This window comes from Chelonia mydas, chromosome 3 (genome assembly GCF_015237465.2).
Source record: "Chelonia mydas isolate rCheMyd1 chromosome 3, rCheMyd1.pri.v2, whole genome shotgun sequence".
Classification (NCBI taxonomy): domain Eukaryota; kingdom Metazoa; phylum Chordata; order Testudines; family Cheloniidae; genus Chelonia; species Chelonia mydas.
The window spans coordinates 122,594,409-122,614,144 of record NC_057851.1 but is presented as its reverse complement, the minus strand read 5'-3'; the positions used below and the strand labels follow the sequence as shown (position 1 = coordinate 122,614,144).

Genomic DNA, 19,736 nt, shown 5'->3' with positions numbered 1-19,736 from the left:
GTGAATGGTCTCAAATTGGTTTTTAGCTGGTGTCAGTAATGGGAGGTGACAGTATGTGTTTGTTAAAGGATATAAAAAGTAAGCTCTTAAAGGATTCATTTTTAATACCTGCTGCCTGACCACGCTGGAGCCAACCAATATGAGTCTAAGCACCACTAGGTTTAGCCTGTTTGTAAGTTTCTTAATCAAATGCTTATAAATGTTTTGTTACTGTTTAAACATAGTAAATTGCTCATTATTTAGGCTTTTTAGGTATGTTTAGAGCTATTCTATAAGTAGCATTTGGCCTTTAAATTTAATAAAGGAATTTATGGTTAAATTAATGTTTGATGGTTTCCCATATTAATATGAATAATTTCAAATAATTCCAATACCCTGTCAAAGAAGGAAATTAGGTTGGTTTAACATTATTTGTTCTTGGTATTTGGCTATTACTTACAACCTTATTATTCTCTAGGTTTGAACAAATTGTTTAATAATTTGTTTCAGTATCTTTCTAGGGATCAAAATTATGCTGATTGGTTTATAATTTTGTACATCCTCCTCTTTCCCCTTTTTGAAGATAGACAAGGCCGCGTTATTCTCATTAGCAGAAAACATTTGATATATTAGCATTAGTATATTAATTAGTATATTAGTATATTGCTGCTATATTTGCTCTCCGTACTCACCCTGTTGAAGTCAATACTTCCATTTATGTTAGAAAGGCAAGCAGGATTTGGCTCTTCATGAATTATCACAACAAAGGAGCTGAAGTTGAAAAAATAATTTGACTTCACTGCACTTTGTGGTGATAAGAGTGAACTTCAAAGCAAAAGACTGTGTCTCTTTCTGATTCTTTATGATGTGTAAAGACTACCTCAAAAGTTTTTTTTTTTTTTTAATAATTTCCCTTTTCTGACTACTGTGGTGATCAGCTGACACCCTAAAACTGTAAACATGGGATTTGATCATTACTATCTTAGCATAAAAACTATAGATGACACTGTCCTAAAAATAATTCTACCACATCACAGTCCTTCTGTCACTACTCCAGACAGCCTTCATTCCTGACACCATCTACCAACCCTAGTATTTTCTAACAATAGAGAGGAAACAAAAGGATTCATCAGTAACATTAAGAATATCAGAGGATATTACACTGTTGTAATTTGTTCTCCCATATACACTTGGCACCGTCCCTTGGTTTATAGTCATTTGTTGCTGTGTTTATATGGCACACTCCTTGGAGCAAAGACATGTCATTTTTATTTGTCTGTAAAATGCCATGGACCGCTTTTGGTAAAATTCTGCAATAACTTCTAGTTCTTGAAAAGACAAAAGTGACACAGATGTTTTAGAAACAATAGCCAAGAAAGGCCTGATTACAAATATGGGAACTCAAAAGGAGTTCCTCTTTGAGCTGTTCAGGAAATAATGAGGTACGGAAAAAAAAAATTCAATTACAGCTTTAATGCAAAAAAGCATTGTGGTAGGCTTGAAACAAGGTGCTATATCATCATGTTTCGGTCTTGGCTGTCATATACAATTTGAATAAGTAAGTGTATATAGGACATAGTTACTTTCTATATTTTGTATAATTATATGATCCTTCTTCTTTTTATCATGAACAGAAGAAACAAAATATAACTCTTTCCTGCATAGTAACAAGTGCCCAGGGGCCACAGGGATGTGGGGCTGGCCCCTTCTGGGAGCGGTGGGAGGCCAGGGCAGGCAGGGAGTCTGCCTTAGGCCCACTGCGCCATGGGGCTGGCAATCCCGCGTGCCAGATTCAAAGCCCTGATGGGCCGGATCCAGCTCGTGGGCCGTAGTTTGCCCTCCCTGTGCTATAGTGTACTTGGACTTTCAGAAAGCTTTTGACAAGGTCCAACACCAAAGGCTGTTAAACAGAATAAGCAGTCATGGGTAAGACTGCGAGTTTGTCACGCAGGTCACGGAGACACCTGAGGAGTTCGGTCAGCCCCTGGGCCAGCCACACCAGACGCTGCTGAGGCAGTCTTGGGCCTCAGGCCCCTTTGCCTCCCCCTGCCCCAGCAGCAGGATTTTGGGTGCATGTAGAAGGGGGGTCAGGGCTGGGGGTTGGGGCGCAGGTGGGGATGAGGCAGGCTCTGGGCGGTGCTTACTTTGGGAGGCTCCCCAGAAGCGATGACATCCCCCTCCCTCAGCTCCTAGCAGACCCCTGCCTCTGCCTGCAGGCACTGCCCCTGCAGCTCCCATTGGCCCTGGTTCCCGGCCAATGGGAGCTGCGGAGCCGGCGCTTGGGGTGGGGGCCAGCGCATAGAGCTAGGAGCTGAGGAAGGAACATGGTGCCACTTCCGGGGAGCCGTGAGGAGCCAGGTAGGGAGCCTGCCCGCCCTGCCAACCCCTTCGCCCCCCAGCATCAGTGGCAGCCTGCCCCCCGACCCCCGGTACTAGCGGGGTCCCAGGCCACCCCTGAGCACCCAGGGTGCCCCCCGGCTGCCACCCTCTCCCCCCACAAGATTTAGTCAGTGGCGTATAGTACAAGTCATGGACAGGTAGTCAAGGGCTGTACATTTTTGTTTACTGCCCATGACCTGAACATGACTTTTACTAAAAATACCCATGATTAAAACGTAACCTTAATCATGAACTAAGAGGGAAGGACCTCTCATGCATCAGTATCTGGTTAAAAGGTAGGAAACAAAATATAGGAATAAATGGTCTGTTTTCAGAATGGAAAGTGCTCAGTAGTGGAGTTCCCCTAGGATATGTACTAGGACTCATGCTATTCAAGATATTCATAAATGATCTGGAAAAGGACTAAATAGTGAGGTGATGAAGTTTGCAGATGATACTAAATTACTCAACATAGTTAAGTCCAAAGCTGACTGAAGACATACAAAGGCATCTCATAAAACTGGGTGACTGAGCAACAAAATGGCAGATGAAATTCACTGTTGACAAGTGAAAAGTAATGCACATTGGAAAACATAATCCTAACAATACATACAAAATGATGAGTTCTAAATTCACTGTTACCATTCAAGAAAGAGACCTTGGAGTCATCATGGATAATTTTCTGGAAACATCTGCTCAGTGTGTAGCAGGAGTCAGAATGTTAGAACCATTAAGAAAGGGATAGCTAATGAGACAGAAAATATCATAATGCCACTATATAAATCCATGGTATGGCCACACCTTCAATACTAAGTGCTGTTCTGGTTTCCCCATCTTAGAAATAGTGTGTTTGAATTAGAAAAGGTACAGAGAAAGATGACAAATCTGATTAGGGGTGTTGGACTCGTGTTCCATACAAGGAGTGATTAAAAAGCCTGGGACTTAGGAAAGAGATAGCTGAGGGGGGATAGGATAGAGGTCTATAAAATCATGAACGGTGTGGAAAAAGTGAATAGGGAAGTGTTATATACCCCTTTATATAACACAAGAATCGGGGGTCACCTCATGAAATTATTAGGCAGCAGGTTTAAAATAAACATAAGGCAACATTTTTTCACACAACACACAGTCTATCTTTAGAACTCATTGCCAGAGGATGATGTGAAGGCCAAACTGGGTTCAAAAAAAGAATTAGATAAGTTCATGGAGGATAGGACCATCAATGGCTGTTAGCCAAGATGGTCAGGGACACAACCCCATGCTCCAGGTGTCCCAAAACCTCTGACTGCCAGAAGCAGGGACTGGAGGACCGATGGATCACTCCACAGTTTCCCAGTTCTGTTCATTCCCTCTGAAAGACAGGATAGTGGGCTAGAGGGACCACTGCTCTGACTCAGTATTGGCATTCTTATGTTTTTATAATGATGAAGATACATACGTGACAATGGCACTGTGACTTCTGGGTGGCTTGCAGTTTGTATGCTGCTTATCAAGCACCTAAGTATGCATTTTTGTTACTGCCCCTTGACCACTGTGTAAAGACGTCTTTGAAACAAACTATGATCCATTTATTTAGCTGTCTGGCAAGGAATATAGCATTGAGTTTTATAGATTTTGTGTACTCTGTTTAGTGATGCCTTCAGCTTCTAATATGCTAATCATTAGGCTCCAGATCATTCCCACCATCAGGAAATCCCAAAAAAGTTTCTTCCAAATGTTTCTGTTGAGGGGGTAGAGTTTAAACACACTCACACAGGATAAGCACACAAACCCTGCAGGATCCCTTGACATCTGTGCAGATTTTGGTGATCCTGAGGAGCTCAGCTTCATCTGCATGGAGGTTCTGTGTCTACACGCCTACTCCAGGACCCTCCCCATTCACTCAGACTCACTGGCAGCAAAGTTTCTCCTTCCAGCAACTGCCTTCAGAGCTATTTTAAAAGGAAGGGAGAGGCTACGGAAGGGATACTGTGTGTCTACTCAGTCTTTGCACTCCTACTGCCTTGTTGCTTGCAGATCCCCAGTCCTGTCCTCTGTGGCCAGGGGACAGTGTCAAAGTCTGTCCACCCCTCATTCCCACCCCACCTCACCTCCATACTGACTGGAGCAGATCCAGATGTGAAGGGTCTCTGCACATGGGTCACAGGGACAAAACGTGGTGCCAGGATTGTGAGTGCTTCCTCAGGTCCTCTACCGTTTCAAAATCATCAGTCACGCGCCACAATTTAATAATACACAAACCATCATGGGATTTGTGTGAAGAAAAGCACACAGCATTCAATAAGGAGCTAAGTTCCCTCTATCAAGGGCCGCGCGGGGCGGGAGGGGCCTTTGCCCCGGCCCCAGAGCTGCCACGGCTAGAAAGAGGCGCCTCTGCCCCGGCCCTGAAGCTGCCGCGGCTGGCAAGAGATGCCTCTCCCCTGGCCCCGGAGCTGCCGCGGCTGGTGAAAGTCGCTTTTCCTTCTGCCCTGGAGCTGCCACGGCCAGCAAGAGGCACCTCTCCCCTGTCCAGGGGCTGCTGGGGCGAGTCCTCTCTTCCCACTGCAGCCCTGGAGCAGCCTGTACTGCAAACCACCCATCCCCGGCCCCACCGCAGAGCCCACACCCCCAGCCAGAGCCCTCATCCCCGCTGCACCCCAACCCTCTTGCCCTGATCCCCCTCTGGCACCCCAAACCCCTCGGCCCCAGTCCCGCCACACATCACCTCCATATTGGTGCACATAACAAAATTAATTCCACAGGTGGATGTAAAAAAATTAGAGGGAACATTGACAAGGAGTTTATCTTTTTTAATATATACAGAATAAGAAGTATATCTTATTTATACAGGTTTTTCAAACGCTACCGAGGAAATTTGTTACAGTTGCAGGTTCATTTGCAAAAATCATAGATGTAATATTAAACATATTTTAAATGATATTTTCTACTATGAACAGCAAAACACACTTCAAAATCTTGTATCTAATGATAAGGGAAGGAAAAAACATTGTATAGGCTCTATAATAAAGTTTTTAAGATGAATAAGGCATTTTCAATGTAATGAAGTGACCCTGTTTCAGCTATTTAACGTTAGGATAATGAAGACGGAACTGTATTATTTTTCTGCCAATCAGTTATCAAAGTTTTATTTGCTGGAATGTCTACTAGTACGAATGCTTTGCTATATATGAGTAAATATATGTATTAATATATATGTATTTTTGTATCATGTTTGTATAATTTACAGTTAATTAACAATAAAAGCCATATCTAATTTCCAAATTTGAAGAGAGTGTCAGAAAAATCAGACTGGTGTCTATAAAATCATGACTGGTGTAGACAAAGTAGATAAGGAAGTGTTGTTTACTACTTCTCATAACACAAGAACTAGGGGTCACCAAATGAAATTAATAGGCAGCAGGTTTAAAACAAATAAAAGGAAGTATTTTTTCACACAGTGCACGGTCAACCTGTGGAACTCCTTGCCAGAGGATGTTGTGAAGGCCAAGGCCATAACAGGGTTAAAAAAAAGAACTAGGTAAGTTCATGGAGGATAGGTCCATCAATGGCTATTAGCCAGGATGGGCAGGAATGGTGTCCCTACCCTCTGTTTGCCAGAAGCTGGGAATGAGCGACAGGGGATGGATCACTTGATTACCTGTTCTGTTCCTTCCCTCTGGGGCACCTGGCACTGGCCACTGTCGGAAGACAGGATACTGGGCTAGATGGACCTTTGGTCTGACCCAATATCGCCGTTCTTATGAAAAAAACAGATTTAACATTTATATCTGAAAATCTCAAACTACTTTACAAACATTGATATATATTTGTATCATGTTTGTATAATTTACAGTTAATCAACAATAAAAGCCATGTCTAATTTCCAAATTTGAAGTCAGAAAAAAATAGACAACATTTATATCTGAAAATCTCAAACTACTTTACAAACGTCGATAAATTGCTCCAACGTGAACAGTCCCCATGTAGCATGTCCCATCTGTGCTCTCCCTCAGTACTCCAGCAGCACCAGCAGCACAGCTCTTGGCCCTGACATGCTGCCCTGGCAGGCACTTTGCTGGCTCCAGCCTGCTTCCCCCTTCTGCAGCCAGTTAGAATCATGCGAGGGTAGTTACTCTGCCAAAGCCAGAACTTATACTGATCTGAGAAGGGAACAGTCCACATGCAGAAACTATTCCCCAGACACCTGTCGGGATCTAGCTAGTCACTTCCCCACATTTCAGCTGTTCTGCAAAGGAGCTGTGCTTGTAGAGATTGAAGCAAAGCAGCTGCTTTTGCTCCTTTCTACACTTTGCCCCCAACCCTCCATTTCAGACTGAAATTGCTTGCTACACTTCAGAACCAAAATCATTCCCTCCAAGATTCCAAGCTCCTGTCTAGAATATTCTCCTACCAATCCCATTTATGAAGGGGTGGGACTTCTTCTCTTATTCTCTTCTGACCGCTGTTACAATTTTATGAGCTCCCATAACAAACAGAACTTTTAATTAACTAAACAGAAGTATTAAAGAAACTGTAACAACCATTTTAAGTAGCTGTGTTATTTACATATTTTCCTGAGTGTTGTGCATAACTTAAAAAAATCCGTTAAGTTTCATTCTGAATCTTTATTGCTGAAAACTTGTGTAAATATAAAATGTGAGAAATAGCTAAATTGCATAAAAGATGTATCCCAGTTTTATGCTGGATCATGATTAGGTTGTACTGTTTTAGAGTAACAGCCGTGTTAGTCTGTATTCGCAAAAAGAAAAGGAGTACTTGTGGCACCTTAGAGACTAACCAATTTATTTCTCCAGCACTGACTAATAATTTTACAGTTTATTGTATAAGTATTGAAGGTTTATTCATAACTGGTCAAATACTGAAGTCCTTACTCAGTATTAACTCTGGCAGACTTTACATTACAGTCAATGAACCAAATTCTGCTCTCAATCATATCAGAGTAATTTCTGAAGTCTGTGGAGTTAGTCCAGATTTGCATCAGTTTAGCAGGTAGCACAATTGAGCCCAACAGGAATTTTAATGACTAATAAGGACTGAGAAACAACTTCAGGATTTTTCTGCATGTCGTTTGTCCAATAAAATAAAATAAAATACCAGAGTATCAAGTGAGCCAAATACTGCCCTGTTAGGCCATCTTCATTGAAAAACAGAAATCACTCATGTGAATTTAAAATTTCATTTAATAAAGCAAACAGAAAAATATTCAGAGTGGTGTTTTGGCTTTTCGCAAGGACAAATTTACAAAATGGTCAGTTTCGGAGAGTCGAAAACCTGAAGTTCCACTGCCAAATCAGGAAAATATCTCTTCTCAAATAAACCTTATTTTCTGTTCCACAGATGATAAAAACTGAGGAGATGTTCCCAAACCTTTCAGTGTGTAGTTTTAAAAAAACAAACTAGTCCCTTCAGTAGCCATGGTAGTATTGGCTCTGGACAATTCAGTGCTGACATAAGAAGACACGATTATATAGGGAGGCAGCAGTCAGTAGTTAGGGCACTGCACTGCACGGGGACTCAGGAGACCATTCTTCCACAGCCCTACTATGTGGGCTTGATCATGTCCCTTCCCATTCTCTGTCTTGGCTATTCAGTATGCAAGCTCGTTGGTGCGGGGACTGTCTCTTACTATGTGTACGTACAATGCTAGCAGAAAGGGGTCCCAGTCTTAGTCAGGACCTCGAGACATTACTGCAATATAAATAATTAATAATAACATAAGTATAAATGGAGTTGGGTTGGTGGTGAATTTGCCTCTCTGATGCTTTTAAAATTGTTGTTATTCTATTAAAATTGTTGTTATGATATGAGATACTGAGTTGAGCCCTGTTTTAAAACCAAAATACCAAGGCCATGTTCAAAACAAACTTGCAATTTTTCATTAGAATCAAGGAAGTTGCTTGATAAATTTAGCTCTCTGGAGGATTTTAAGTGCCTGTATTTGAAAACAGCATAAACATTAGCTAGACAGTGATTAATACGAGTTTTCCATAGTCGCGTCATTCTTCTGTTTATGTTAATAGTTTTGATGGAGGGAGCTGTAGATCATAGAAACTACTATTTAGGGTGTCGGAAAGTCAAAATCACTGGCTGTGACATGAATAATGAGATTGGTTTGGATTGTTGGATGAATATAATCAAAGCTCCTTCGTAATAATGTTGAAGTCATATTACATAGTAAAGGATGACACATTGTCACTCATAATTTCACTTGTCTGCCTTGAGTGACAGGTATCAGAACTTATCCTTGAACTCTTGGTCTTGTATTTTTTGTATCTCAGGCACCACAGATCCCTCATCATATTCACAAAGTAACTTCTAAATTTCACCCCGATAAATGCGTAGAGCACTGGGTTCAAACAACAATGGAAGAAGGCCAGGGCTTCTGTAATGTACTTTGCAAAGACTATTTGCTTTTCACTATCACACTGTTTATTTAATTTACCCATATTTATGGCAGTCACAAGAAGAACCATGTTATATGGTACTTGACAAACCAGGAAAACAATGACAATTAATATAATCAGACATATTGCTTTGTTTCTTTTGGAATTCTGAGCTTTCACCAAGGTTTTGACAATGAATGCATAGCAAAATACCATAAACAGCAGAGGGATAAAAAATCCAAATGCAAGTTGCATACCCAGCAGCAATAATTTCAACACAGTGCCTTTGGTCTCTGTATTGGATCCGTGTTCACAAATCTTTTCTCTTTCATTGACGGCGTGGCTGTAGCTTTGACTGAATATGAAAGTGGAACTGGAAATTAAAATTGACGATACCCATACAACCAAACAGATCAGTCTACTGTATGCTAGCGTTCTAGCCCGAAGTTTAAATGACTTTGTTGCCTGTACAATAGCAATGTATCGGTCCATACTGATAAAGGCCAAGAGCAGCATACCACAATTGAAGTTGATTGCATAAATACCTCTGGTAATTTTGCACATGAAGTCACCAAAGATCCATTTTTCAGCAGCATAATTTACTGCCCAGAATGGAAGAGTGAGAACAAACAATATGTCTGCTATGGCCATGTTGAAGAGGTATATATCGGTCATAGACTTGGTTTTTTTATATAAAGCAAAGGTCATCACTACAAAGATGTTACCCACTAAGCCCAAGACACACATAATTGAGTATGCAATTGGCAAAAATACTTTTGTGAAGTTTCTGACTTCCCCCTTGTCACATGGTGATGTAATTTTATCATAATCAAATGTGTAGTCTGGATATTCTGTGTAGTTGGGTTCTACCTGCAAAAACAATACAGCCAGTTAGCATAAACATTAGTGCTCATTTCTGCAAGTTCTCTCTATTGCGTAAACAATGGAGAATTGATGGCATGAGACATAAAGGATCAAATTCTGCTTTTAGATACATCCACCCACTCCTGTAATAGACCCCTAACTACTGGCTGAGTTACTGAAGTCCTCAAATCATGGTTTAAAGACTTCAAGTTAAAAAGACTCCACCATTTACATAACACGGTCCCTAACCTTGAATGTTGTTTTCCCATATTTACAAGTCTTTCTTCTAGCATAGTGTATTTGTTGTTTTTCTTGTGCTTTAGCCAATGAAATATCAGCATTCTTTCTAGCATTCAAATTAGTGCTGTGCTCCTTGGAGTATTGTTTGTTGAGTTTCTGGAAATATGGTGGCTAATGAGCGTAATAAAATTGTAACTGAACTGTAAGAGATGGCAATAATCTTCTGGAATAGTGCACAGAACTCCGTACAAAAACTTCAGCAGGATATCCAGTGACAACACAGTCTATGAAACATCACATCATCACAAATAAAACTCTTATTAGCCAATCACTCCCAAGGTCATGACAATTTGTCCAGCACTTCATAGAACTCCCACTTCCAAATCAATTGTTTCATTGGTATATTAATACACTTCACTAATACACTGCTTACCCCACTCATTTTCGTGACGTGCTTCCTCTGATGAGAAAAGAAATGGTGAGGACAGTTCTGGTGTCCTCTTGAGTCCCTGTGCAGGAGGGAAGTGGATTGGATCAGGAGAGGAAAACAGGAAGTGTCAAGAGAGCAAAACAAGAAATATGCGGCAACAGAGAAAACCAAGACTAACAAAATTCATCAAAATATATTGTTTTCATTGAGATGTTCCAGTTTTGATGAAGTCTTCATTGAAAAAAGGTAGGAAATTTTTTGAGGCAGGGTAAAGTGAGTCTGGTACAGTATTCTGGAGTCTGGTGGTTAGGGCATTGGCCTGTGGTGTAGGAGACTCAGGTTCAAGTTCCTGCTCTGCCAGATTCAGAGTGATCTGGGAGGAAAAAAACTCTGCTGTGAATCAGGTGGAGCAGAGACTTGAAGCTGGGGTCTCCCCCACCACAGGCCAGTGCCCGACCCATGCACTCTCCCTTGATGTTTGTGAAAATGTTTGAAAGGTTTTGCTTTCATGCCAGTGCAGAACAAAAACTAATTTCAACACCTCAGCAGGTTGCCGCGAAACAGAATTGTTCTCTGGTCAGCTGTAGTTGAAGGTGATAGTACTGTTGAACTGAAATTGAGTGTGTTTGTGTTGGTGAGGAAGAGCGGTAGTGGACTAACACTTGGAGACTGGTATTAGTTGTGTGAATTCTGCCTTAACTTATGATTTCTTTGATTTTCAGTATTTGCATTATTGTGAGGAAACACCTTAACTCTAATTTAACAAACTCTTTTGTATAGGAATTATTTGGGTTTAAAAAATTTTGCATATGGAGCTGTGGGGACTGCAGACGCATTTGTCAAGGGGCTGGAGAGAGACGCTAGTCTGTGTGTGGGACCGAGGAGATGGTCTTCTCTGTTTCAGACTTGGCACGCCCATTAGAGAAAGCTTTAACCAGTGCTCCAACTTCCTTTGCCTGCTTCTCAAAGTTTTAGTTGTGAAGCTGCAGTAGCCTGGAAGCCTGAAGAGATTTGAGCACCTGGTAGAGGAAGCTTGAATACTATTTAAAGCTCTTTCTTGGAAGTATAAAGTTTCAAACCAAGCAGATGTGATTGTTTAACAGGCTCTACTGTTTCCCCAACTCTGCTTCCTGGCCAGCTCCACTCTCAAGACCCTCGCACAGTCTCTAGCTACTCCTTTAAGTCTTGAGTATGCACTTTCTGTCTCCATCCAGCCATTGTCATTTGTCCACTGTCCAATCTCCATTGTCCCAGCTGATTTTCTTGTTTGTTGTAAGCTATCAGCACTCGCATGCAGGACAGCTGCTCCTTCCTATGGTTTTACCAAGATGCAGGAGACAGGCTGTACCTGAGTCCTTGCTTATAGTTCAGCCAATGAAGCCTTGAATTAACTAGATGTAAGACAATGCTATCTCTGTCAGTTTCTCCCGAGGTGATTTACCTTGCAATTATATATTAAAACCACACACTCTGTCACAATGAATCATTGTGAAATCAATTATTTGCCACAGTAGTTGTAAAATGCATTTAACAACAAATAAATTGAAAAATTGCATGCAGAGTAAATAGAAATAGTTATGGCTCAAAGTATTTACAGACCATACACATCAATTTAAAAAAATAACCCATGCCTTAGATTTTGGAATAATCTGCAAGTGAGTCTGTTCTCAATTCTCAAACTCCAAGGACCCTAAAGATTAGATTCAGCCCTCCCTCCGCAGCAAAAAATCAGAAGTGGTGATATAAAAAAGTTTATAACTCAAATGAATTAACAGATTTACTTGAAAAACTCTCATAAATTATAAAAAGTAAATTCTGTCAGTTTGGTGAGGATACAGAATTTAAGCCCCATTTTAAATGGGGTGAATAAGGACTGCAGTATTTAATCCTGAGTCCACAGGCTTGCCACACTTCATGCTGACTACAATAGGAGCTAATTCAGACCAAAAATTTGTTACTAATAATAGTAATTGGTTAGTGTGCCTGCTTCTGGCTCTATTTTTCTATACTGTATTAAGTAATTATCAGGGGTACATTTTCATATTGATCCACTAAAAACATAAGTTCTTTAATAGTGCTTATATATATCACACACACTGTCTATATGCTATATGTAATACAAACCCAGCAACATGCCATTTTTCCAGTGCATGTACCTCAGTATATTTCATTTCACTATCAACGAATACATGAGTTGTCAAAAGTACTAATGTGATGCAAAGGTAAACAAGTGAATAACCTGGAATTATAACAATATAGACAGAAGAGTCTTATGGGGTGGATAAATGATAAGCATGGGTAACGAAGATAGATTTCTGAAAGATAAGAAGATTTCAGATACTTCAATTAAATCAGTAAGTAACCTCCAAATATTGCTAAAAATCATCACAGCTCCACTTCTTACACTTTGCAGATGCATGGATTAAACAGATTTGGTCAGAGTCCCTTTCAAATATTTGCACAGCCTTGTTTTATTTTATTACTCACCAATTACTCACAGAAAAATGCGCCAGGCAAAAAGGAAGTAGGTATTCTGTTCTGATGGGTTCACCCTCAACTTCAGTAAAAATGCGCTCGAATATTAGGAACTCGAGAAACAAGAAATAGCAGCATTATTATAAGTACAGATTAAATTCAAATGATCACCACTTCCTCCTAACATGCAACAACAATAATCTGTTGTGCATGTAAAGGCAGAGATTCAGCTGTAGGTGTATTGTAGATGACAGAACTGGATGTTACTTGTTCAGGCATTAGACACTATTAAAATTTTGATAGTTTTTATTAAATGGTCCTATTAGCATTGGAACTATGGAGAATAGGCTTGTATCTAATTAAATGGTTTCATTGTGCTTGGAACATATCATGAATTATGGCCTCTATCCTGCAAAAAATTAAGCAAATAAGCGCTTAACTTTATGCATCAGGGAGGCCAACTGAAGTCAATGGAGTTACTGGCAGTGGCTATAAAGTTAAACACATCGAAGTGTTTGTAGGATCAGGGCCCACCTTAGTTACTTAACTGAACAGTAACTATGTTCTGAAGTACACAAGATCTGACTATATATTGGGTTCTAAATTTTCCAAATGATGTACCTGAATTGTACTCAAGCAAAATGTGCACTTGCACAGACAAAACAGGAAAATCTTTGTCGCCTATTTTTGTGCACACTTTTGCTAGTTATATAGTCATAGCTCAGGCACAATGTTAACATTTGTTCTAATTAGCCTTGGAAGGATTTGATTTTATGTTGTATGAATTCTGGATAATATCCGTGTTTATTTCCATGCATTTTATTATTCATTTATGTTCATTCAAATGTTTGCAGTAACACGAAATTAAACAAAAAATAAATCGCTCAAATATGAATGATTTACTCAATGTCCTGAGTGTAAAGTTGTCATAGTTTGTAATATTATTGGCTTTCACCAGATGACGCTATTTCAGTGGGCCTTACAAATTTTGTTTAAATCAATAGGAGGCTAGATCTTGGAGAAATGCTAGATATTGGGTGTGACAGTTCTTTTTGGAAGTTGAACATACAGCAATAAAGTTGGTTCCCTACCTGACAGGTTTCAGAGTAACAGCCGTGTTAGTCTGTATTCGCAAAAAGAAAAGGAGGACTTGTGGCACCTTAGAGACTAACCAATTTATTTGAGCATGAGCTTTCGTGAGCTACAGCTCACTTCATCGCATGCATGCTGTGGAAATCGCACAAGACATTTTATACACAGACACCATGAAACAATGCCTCCTCCCACCCCACTCTCCTGCTGGTAATAGCTTATCTAAAGTGATCATCAAGTTGGGCCATTTCCAGCACAAATCCAGGTTTTCTCACCCTCCGCCCTCCCACAAACAAACTCACTCTCTTGCTGGTAATAGCCCATCCAAAGTGACCACTGTCTTCACAATGCATATGATAATCAATGTGGGCCATTTCCTGCAGAAATCCAGGTTCTCTCACCCCCCTCCAAAAACCACACACACAAACTCACTCTCCTGCTGGTAATAGCCTATCCAAAGTGACCACTCTCCCTACAACCTGCATGAAAATCAAAGTGGGCCATTTCCAGCACAAATCCAGGTTTTCTCACTCCCCCACCCCCATACTCACACAAACTCACTCTCCTGCTGGTAATAGCTCATCCGAAGTGACCACTCCCCCTACCTGGATTTGGAGAAAACCTGGATTTGTGCTGGAAATGGCCCACCTTGATTATCATGCACATTGTAGGGGGAGTGGTCACTTCGGATGAGCTATTACCAGCAGGAGAGTGAGTTTGTGTGAGTATGGGGGTGGGGGAGTGAGAAAACCTGGATTTGTGCTGGAAATGGCCCAACTTGATGATCACTTTAGATAAGCTATTACCAGCAGGAGAGTGGGGTGGGAGGAGGCATTGTTTCATGGTGTCTGTGTATAAAATGTCTTGTGCGATTTCCACAGCATGCATGCGATGAAGTGAGCTGTAGCTCACGAAAGCTCATGCTCAAATAAATTGGTTAGTCTCTAAGGTGCCACAAGTCCTCCTTTTCTTTTTCCCTACCTGAGTTTCTTTGACTGGAATAATTTTATAGATGCCAGGCTGCTGTCTACAGGACAAACCCACAGAATCAAACACATTGCATGGTGTCAAACATTAAATAACTGATCAAACTATTATGTCAAAAGTCAATAATAATTTACAGTTACTATCTTAGATCTGTTTCTAAGGTCCCTTTCTCCATATATCAGCATGAAAGGCCCTGACTGGAATTATGTGATAGAATCCAATCCTTTGCTAACATTACTGACACAAGCACAAATACTCTCTTATTAGCCTTCAAGTGAAATAGAGTTTTTTCCCCTAGATATGCACGCACACATTTTCATTATTACTGATAAAAAATAGGGCTGTCAAGCACTTAAAAAAATTAATGGTGATTAATCATGCTGTTAAACAATAGAATACCATTTATTTTAAATATTTTTGGATGTTTACTACATTTTCAAATATATTAATTTCAATTACAACACAGAATACAAAGTATACAGTACTGACTTTATGTTTATCTTTTATTATAAATGCACTGTAAAAATAAAAAATAGTATTTTGCAGTTCACCTAACACAAGTACTGCAGCGCAATCTATCATGAAAGTTGAACTTACAAATGTAGAATTACGTACAAAAAATAACTACATTCAAAAACAAAACAATGTAAAACTTTAGAGCCTACAAGTCCTCTCAGTCCTACTTTTTGTTCAGCCAATCGCTCAGACAAGCAAATTTGTTTACGTTTGCAGGAAATAATGCTGCCCGCTCTTTGTTTACAATGTCACCTGAAAGCAAGAACAAGCATTTACATGGCATTGTTGTAGCCGATGTCACAAGATATTTATGTGCCAGGTGCAATAAAGTTTCATATGTTCCTTAATGCTTCAACCACCATTCCAGAGGACATATGAATGTTTAACATATTTGGCATGTAAATACCTTGCAACACTGGCTACAAAAGTGCCATGCAAACACTTGTTCTCGCTTTTAGGTGACACTGTAAATAGAAGCAGGCAGCAGTATGTCCCGTAAATGTAAACGAACTTGTTTGTCTTAACAATTGGCAGAATAATAAGTAGGACTGAGTGGACTTGTAGGCTCTAAAATTTACCCTGTTTTGTTTCTGAGTGCAGTTATGTAACCAAAAAAAAATTTGCATTTGTAAGTTACACTTTCATGATAAAGAGATTGCACTTCAGTACTTGTATGAGGTGAATTGAAAAATACTATTTCTTTTGTTTATTATTTTTACAGTGCATATATTTGTAATCAAAATAATAATACAAAGTGAGCACTGTGCACTTTGTATTCTGTGTTGTAATTGAAATCAATATTGAAAATGTAGAAGAACATTCAAAAATATTTAATAAATTTCAATTGGTATTCTATTGTTATAAGTGCGATTAATCGCAATTAATTTTTTAATCACAATTAATTTTTTTGAGTTAATTGTGTGAGTTAACTGCGATTAATTGACAGACCTAATAAAACATTTCCTTCAGTTTTTGGTGTGTGAATATGCATGTTGAACAAAAAAGGGGTGAAATTAGTTTGTGATTTGACTCTATTGACTTCAACGGAATCATTTGGGGGATGAATTTAGATGCTTGTCACTGTATTGCCTAACCCAAAGTTCCATTTGGATAGGCCTGTGGCAGATTATTAAAGTCATAAAACAGTTGAGAGACTGACCCAGTGTCTAGTGGAGATTGAGGCATGGAAGAGAGAAAGATGTCTGGATTGAGGCTCAGCCAAGACAGAGGTGATGTTGGTAGGCTGGGAGAAACAACTGCAAAAAGTGGCAGAGATTATATCTGCTTCTAAGTTCAATTGCCTTTAGTCACCTGAGCTTATAACATAGGGCTTTGTTAGGCCAACAGCTGCAGTTAGAAAATCGGGTGGGAGCAGCGGTTCCAAAGGTATTTTACCATCTATGCCTGGCTTGACAGCTGTGACGGTATGGAAGTGTGCTCCCACTATCCAGGCCTTTGTCACTTCCAGGTTAGATTACTGCAGTGCGCTTCACATGAGACTACATCTTAAAACCGTTTGTAAGCTACAACCTGGTGCAGCAGGTGGCTGCTTGGTTTGTAAGTACAGTGTCCTTCAGAAAGCACGTAACGCCTGTGTAATGGTATCTGCACTGGTTACTTGTGAGCTCACAGATAGGTTTAACAATGCTGGTTTTAAATGAGATAGCCCTAAATGATCGAGAGTCAGTCCAGCTGAGTGACAGTCTCTCTTGCTGTGAAACACTGCCACAGTTGTGGTCGGTATAGGTACTGATGTGAGTTCACCCTTGATATAACAGAGAAGGTGGCTAACAGGCGAACAGAATTCCGAAGGGCTCCAGGGCTCTGAAATAGTCTGATTTAGTGACTTTCATGGCATGCGTCAGGGCCCATTTGTTTCATCTGGCTTTTGAAGAGGGGTGGATGGAGTGAGATACTGTCCAGTGTCTGACGAGGAATAGTACTTAAGCACGTGTTAATGGTGTGGTAGATAGAACTCATGAGCTGAGCATATTTCATTTTTGTTTTGTATGTTTAGATAACTGGCAGGGTACCCAGAACTTGTAGATGGGTGCTTTCGACTTATTGCAAACAAAAATAAATTGTAGATACAATAATCTACTCTATATAATGTATTTGTTTTATGATGTATAAAAATGCACTCATCATTAAACTCTCACAATCTTGTAAGTAAATTAGGTCCCCAAAAGCCTGTTTTAACAGCTGTTGAACTTGTTTTATTAAGAACAAATGAAACCTGCAGTTATTACAATCAAAAAATTACGCAGCTTGGTTAAAAAAAAGCTTTTCCTTAAGATCATATTTGCTAATACTTTTTCTTTAGATTGTTTATTCTGTTTTGCTGTCTAGTGAATACTTGCATTTCCAAAGGGTCTGATCCAAAACTCACGGAAGTCAATAGAAGTCTTTCAGTAATTTCAGTGGACTTTGGATCAGGCTTATAATGCGGTTTCTGGACTGTTCTGGAGGTATAAATACTAGTTTTATTTCAAATTATTTTGCTTCTGAAGTATCAAACTATAGCATATAACCTCCTCACTCACTAACACTTTATATAAAAGGAGCATGTGCAAATGTTTTCATAATGCTGATAGAAATTATTTTCTTTCTAATAAATTATTATAAAATATTTTAAAAATCCTGAATAAGAAATTCTGTTGCCTGTTACAAGGCATTTGTAAACGGAGTTACAGACAGTTATTTATACCATGTCTTTATTATGGGTGATAGCATGTCTTCAAGGAACTTACTAAAGAGAAAAGCAGTTTCTCTTAATATCTAAAGCAGATCCCTTGATTCATAACAATCTTGCTTTCCACATTAAAATTTGGCCCCAGTCCTGCCATGAGCCACACCCGGGCAGACACCTGGCTCACAGAGTGCATTGCAGGATCAGGGCCTTTAACATTTCTTTCTTGCCATGAGAAAACTTTTGACAGCTTTGGGAATGAAAAGGTGATTGTAATTCTTTCAGAGCCGACTTCATTACACAAAGCCAACTCCAGCTCACCTCACTGGTATGAGTAGTCTGATCAGCTTCAGTGGGATTACTCACATGAGTAAAGTAAGCAGGATATGGTAATGATTTATATTCTTCTAACCTGGATACATAACTCAATAAATGTGCTAGTTTTCAGTCCAGATGCTCACTTCCAAATGAAGAATTCTGCTGCTAGTAATGGGCTTAATCGTCCCTATGAGGTCCTGGCTGACATTCTAAGCATTTACAAAGCAATGATATAACTACCTTGAGAGGTAATTAAGTATTATCATCATCATTGTGCTACGAACAGAAAAACAGACCCACAGTAGTTCCATGACTTTCCCAAAGCCACACAAGGAATCGGTGACAGTGGTGGAGATAAGAAGTCAGAAAAAGAAAAGTTTCAGAGTAGCAGCCGTGTTAGTCTGTATTCACAAAAAGAAAAGGAGGACTTGTGGCACCTTAGAGACTAACACATTTATTTGAGAAGATAACAGATTTACAATCTGAGCCCTAAACACATTTAGGTAAAATAAGAGGGATGGTTATTGCCCACTAAGTAGACTGATCAGATGTTCAGCTTGGACACTATACAAACCATTGCTGATTCTTTTCTGTATTCTAATATTCCCTAATTAAAAAGTGTAGCTTTTACTTTTAGTCTGTAATAGACACAATTAGCAGCAATAAAAGGAGACTTTGAAAATGAAGAATTAACTCAATTTTAACTGGCTAAGGTAGCTAGTCTGACTTACCACCACTGCACATCTTCTTTTGACCCATTTATTAAGTCCAGACAGCCGTTTGAGCAGACACCAGACTTCTTCAAAGTGTTGTAAGGAGAGGGGTTTTTTTCTTTTTAAGACATCTTACTAAAAATCTGCATGCTATGCAAATGAGGCACCCACACAGTCTTATATTTCAGCTCAAAAAGAAACTTACTCTCATTTTGCTAATATGGTTATTGTGGTTTGTCAAATCTCACCACCGGTGAGCTGTCTGCCACCACGAACTGAACAAAGAGAAAATAAAAGGTAAGAAAAATACTGTGCATGTTATGCAGATGAAACCCATAGGCTTAATCTGGGATGATCCTGGGTTTTTTTTTGCAACTCTAGGAAAACTTCAGCACGTGTCATCCACTTTGTACCATCCCATGTTTTGAATTCATTTACACTTAGATTGACATATATTGATTTATAAAATAGATATACACAAAATGGCACTCATCACAGGCTCTGGGCTCCCTGTCATTCCTTAAGAGCACAGAATTTAAAAAATACACAGTCATATTTAGTTTATTATATGCAAGTTAACACATATTGTCACTGTACTTTCTCACAGTTATATTTTTACCTTTTTCCTCTGTCCATCTCCTTATTCTGTTTCCCTCTCAAACTTATTTTTC

At 39.6% G+C, this 19,736-nt stretch overlaps 1 protein-coding gene across 3 annotated transcripts; it reads right to left on the bottom strand.

The window, feature by feature from the left end:
• Positions 1–5,128: 5,128 nt before the first annotated feature.
• On the bottom strand, positions 5,129–19,191 carry LOC102933024 (C-C chemokine receptor type 6). 3 transcript variants are annotated; one of them, XM_037895143.2, is made up of 4 exons: positions 19,084–19,185; positions 12,763–12,863; positions 10,279–10,354; positions 5,129–9,611 (listed from the first exon to the last, which is right to left on the bottom strand). In XM_037895143.2, exons 3-4 carry the CDS (start codon positions 10,285–10,287, stop codon positions 8,526–8,528), a joined length of 1,095 nt encoding a protein of 364 aa, XP_037751071.1. In that variant the 5' UTR covers positions 10,288–10,354; positions 12,763–12,863; positions 19,084–19,185; the 3' UTR covers positions 5,129–8,525. The 3 variants fall into 3 exon arrangements, with proteins under 3 accessions (XP_037751071.1, XP_037751072.1, XP_037751073.1); XM_037895144.2 differs by having other exon boundaries at positions 5,139–9,611; positions 12,774–12,863; positions 19,084–19,191; XM_037895145.2 differs by lacking the exon at positions 12,763–12,863 and having other exon boundaries at positions 5,139–9,611; positions 19,084–19,143.
• Between the last annotated feature and the right edge of the window lie 545 nt (positions 19,192–19,736).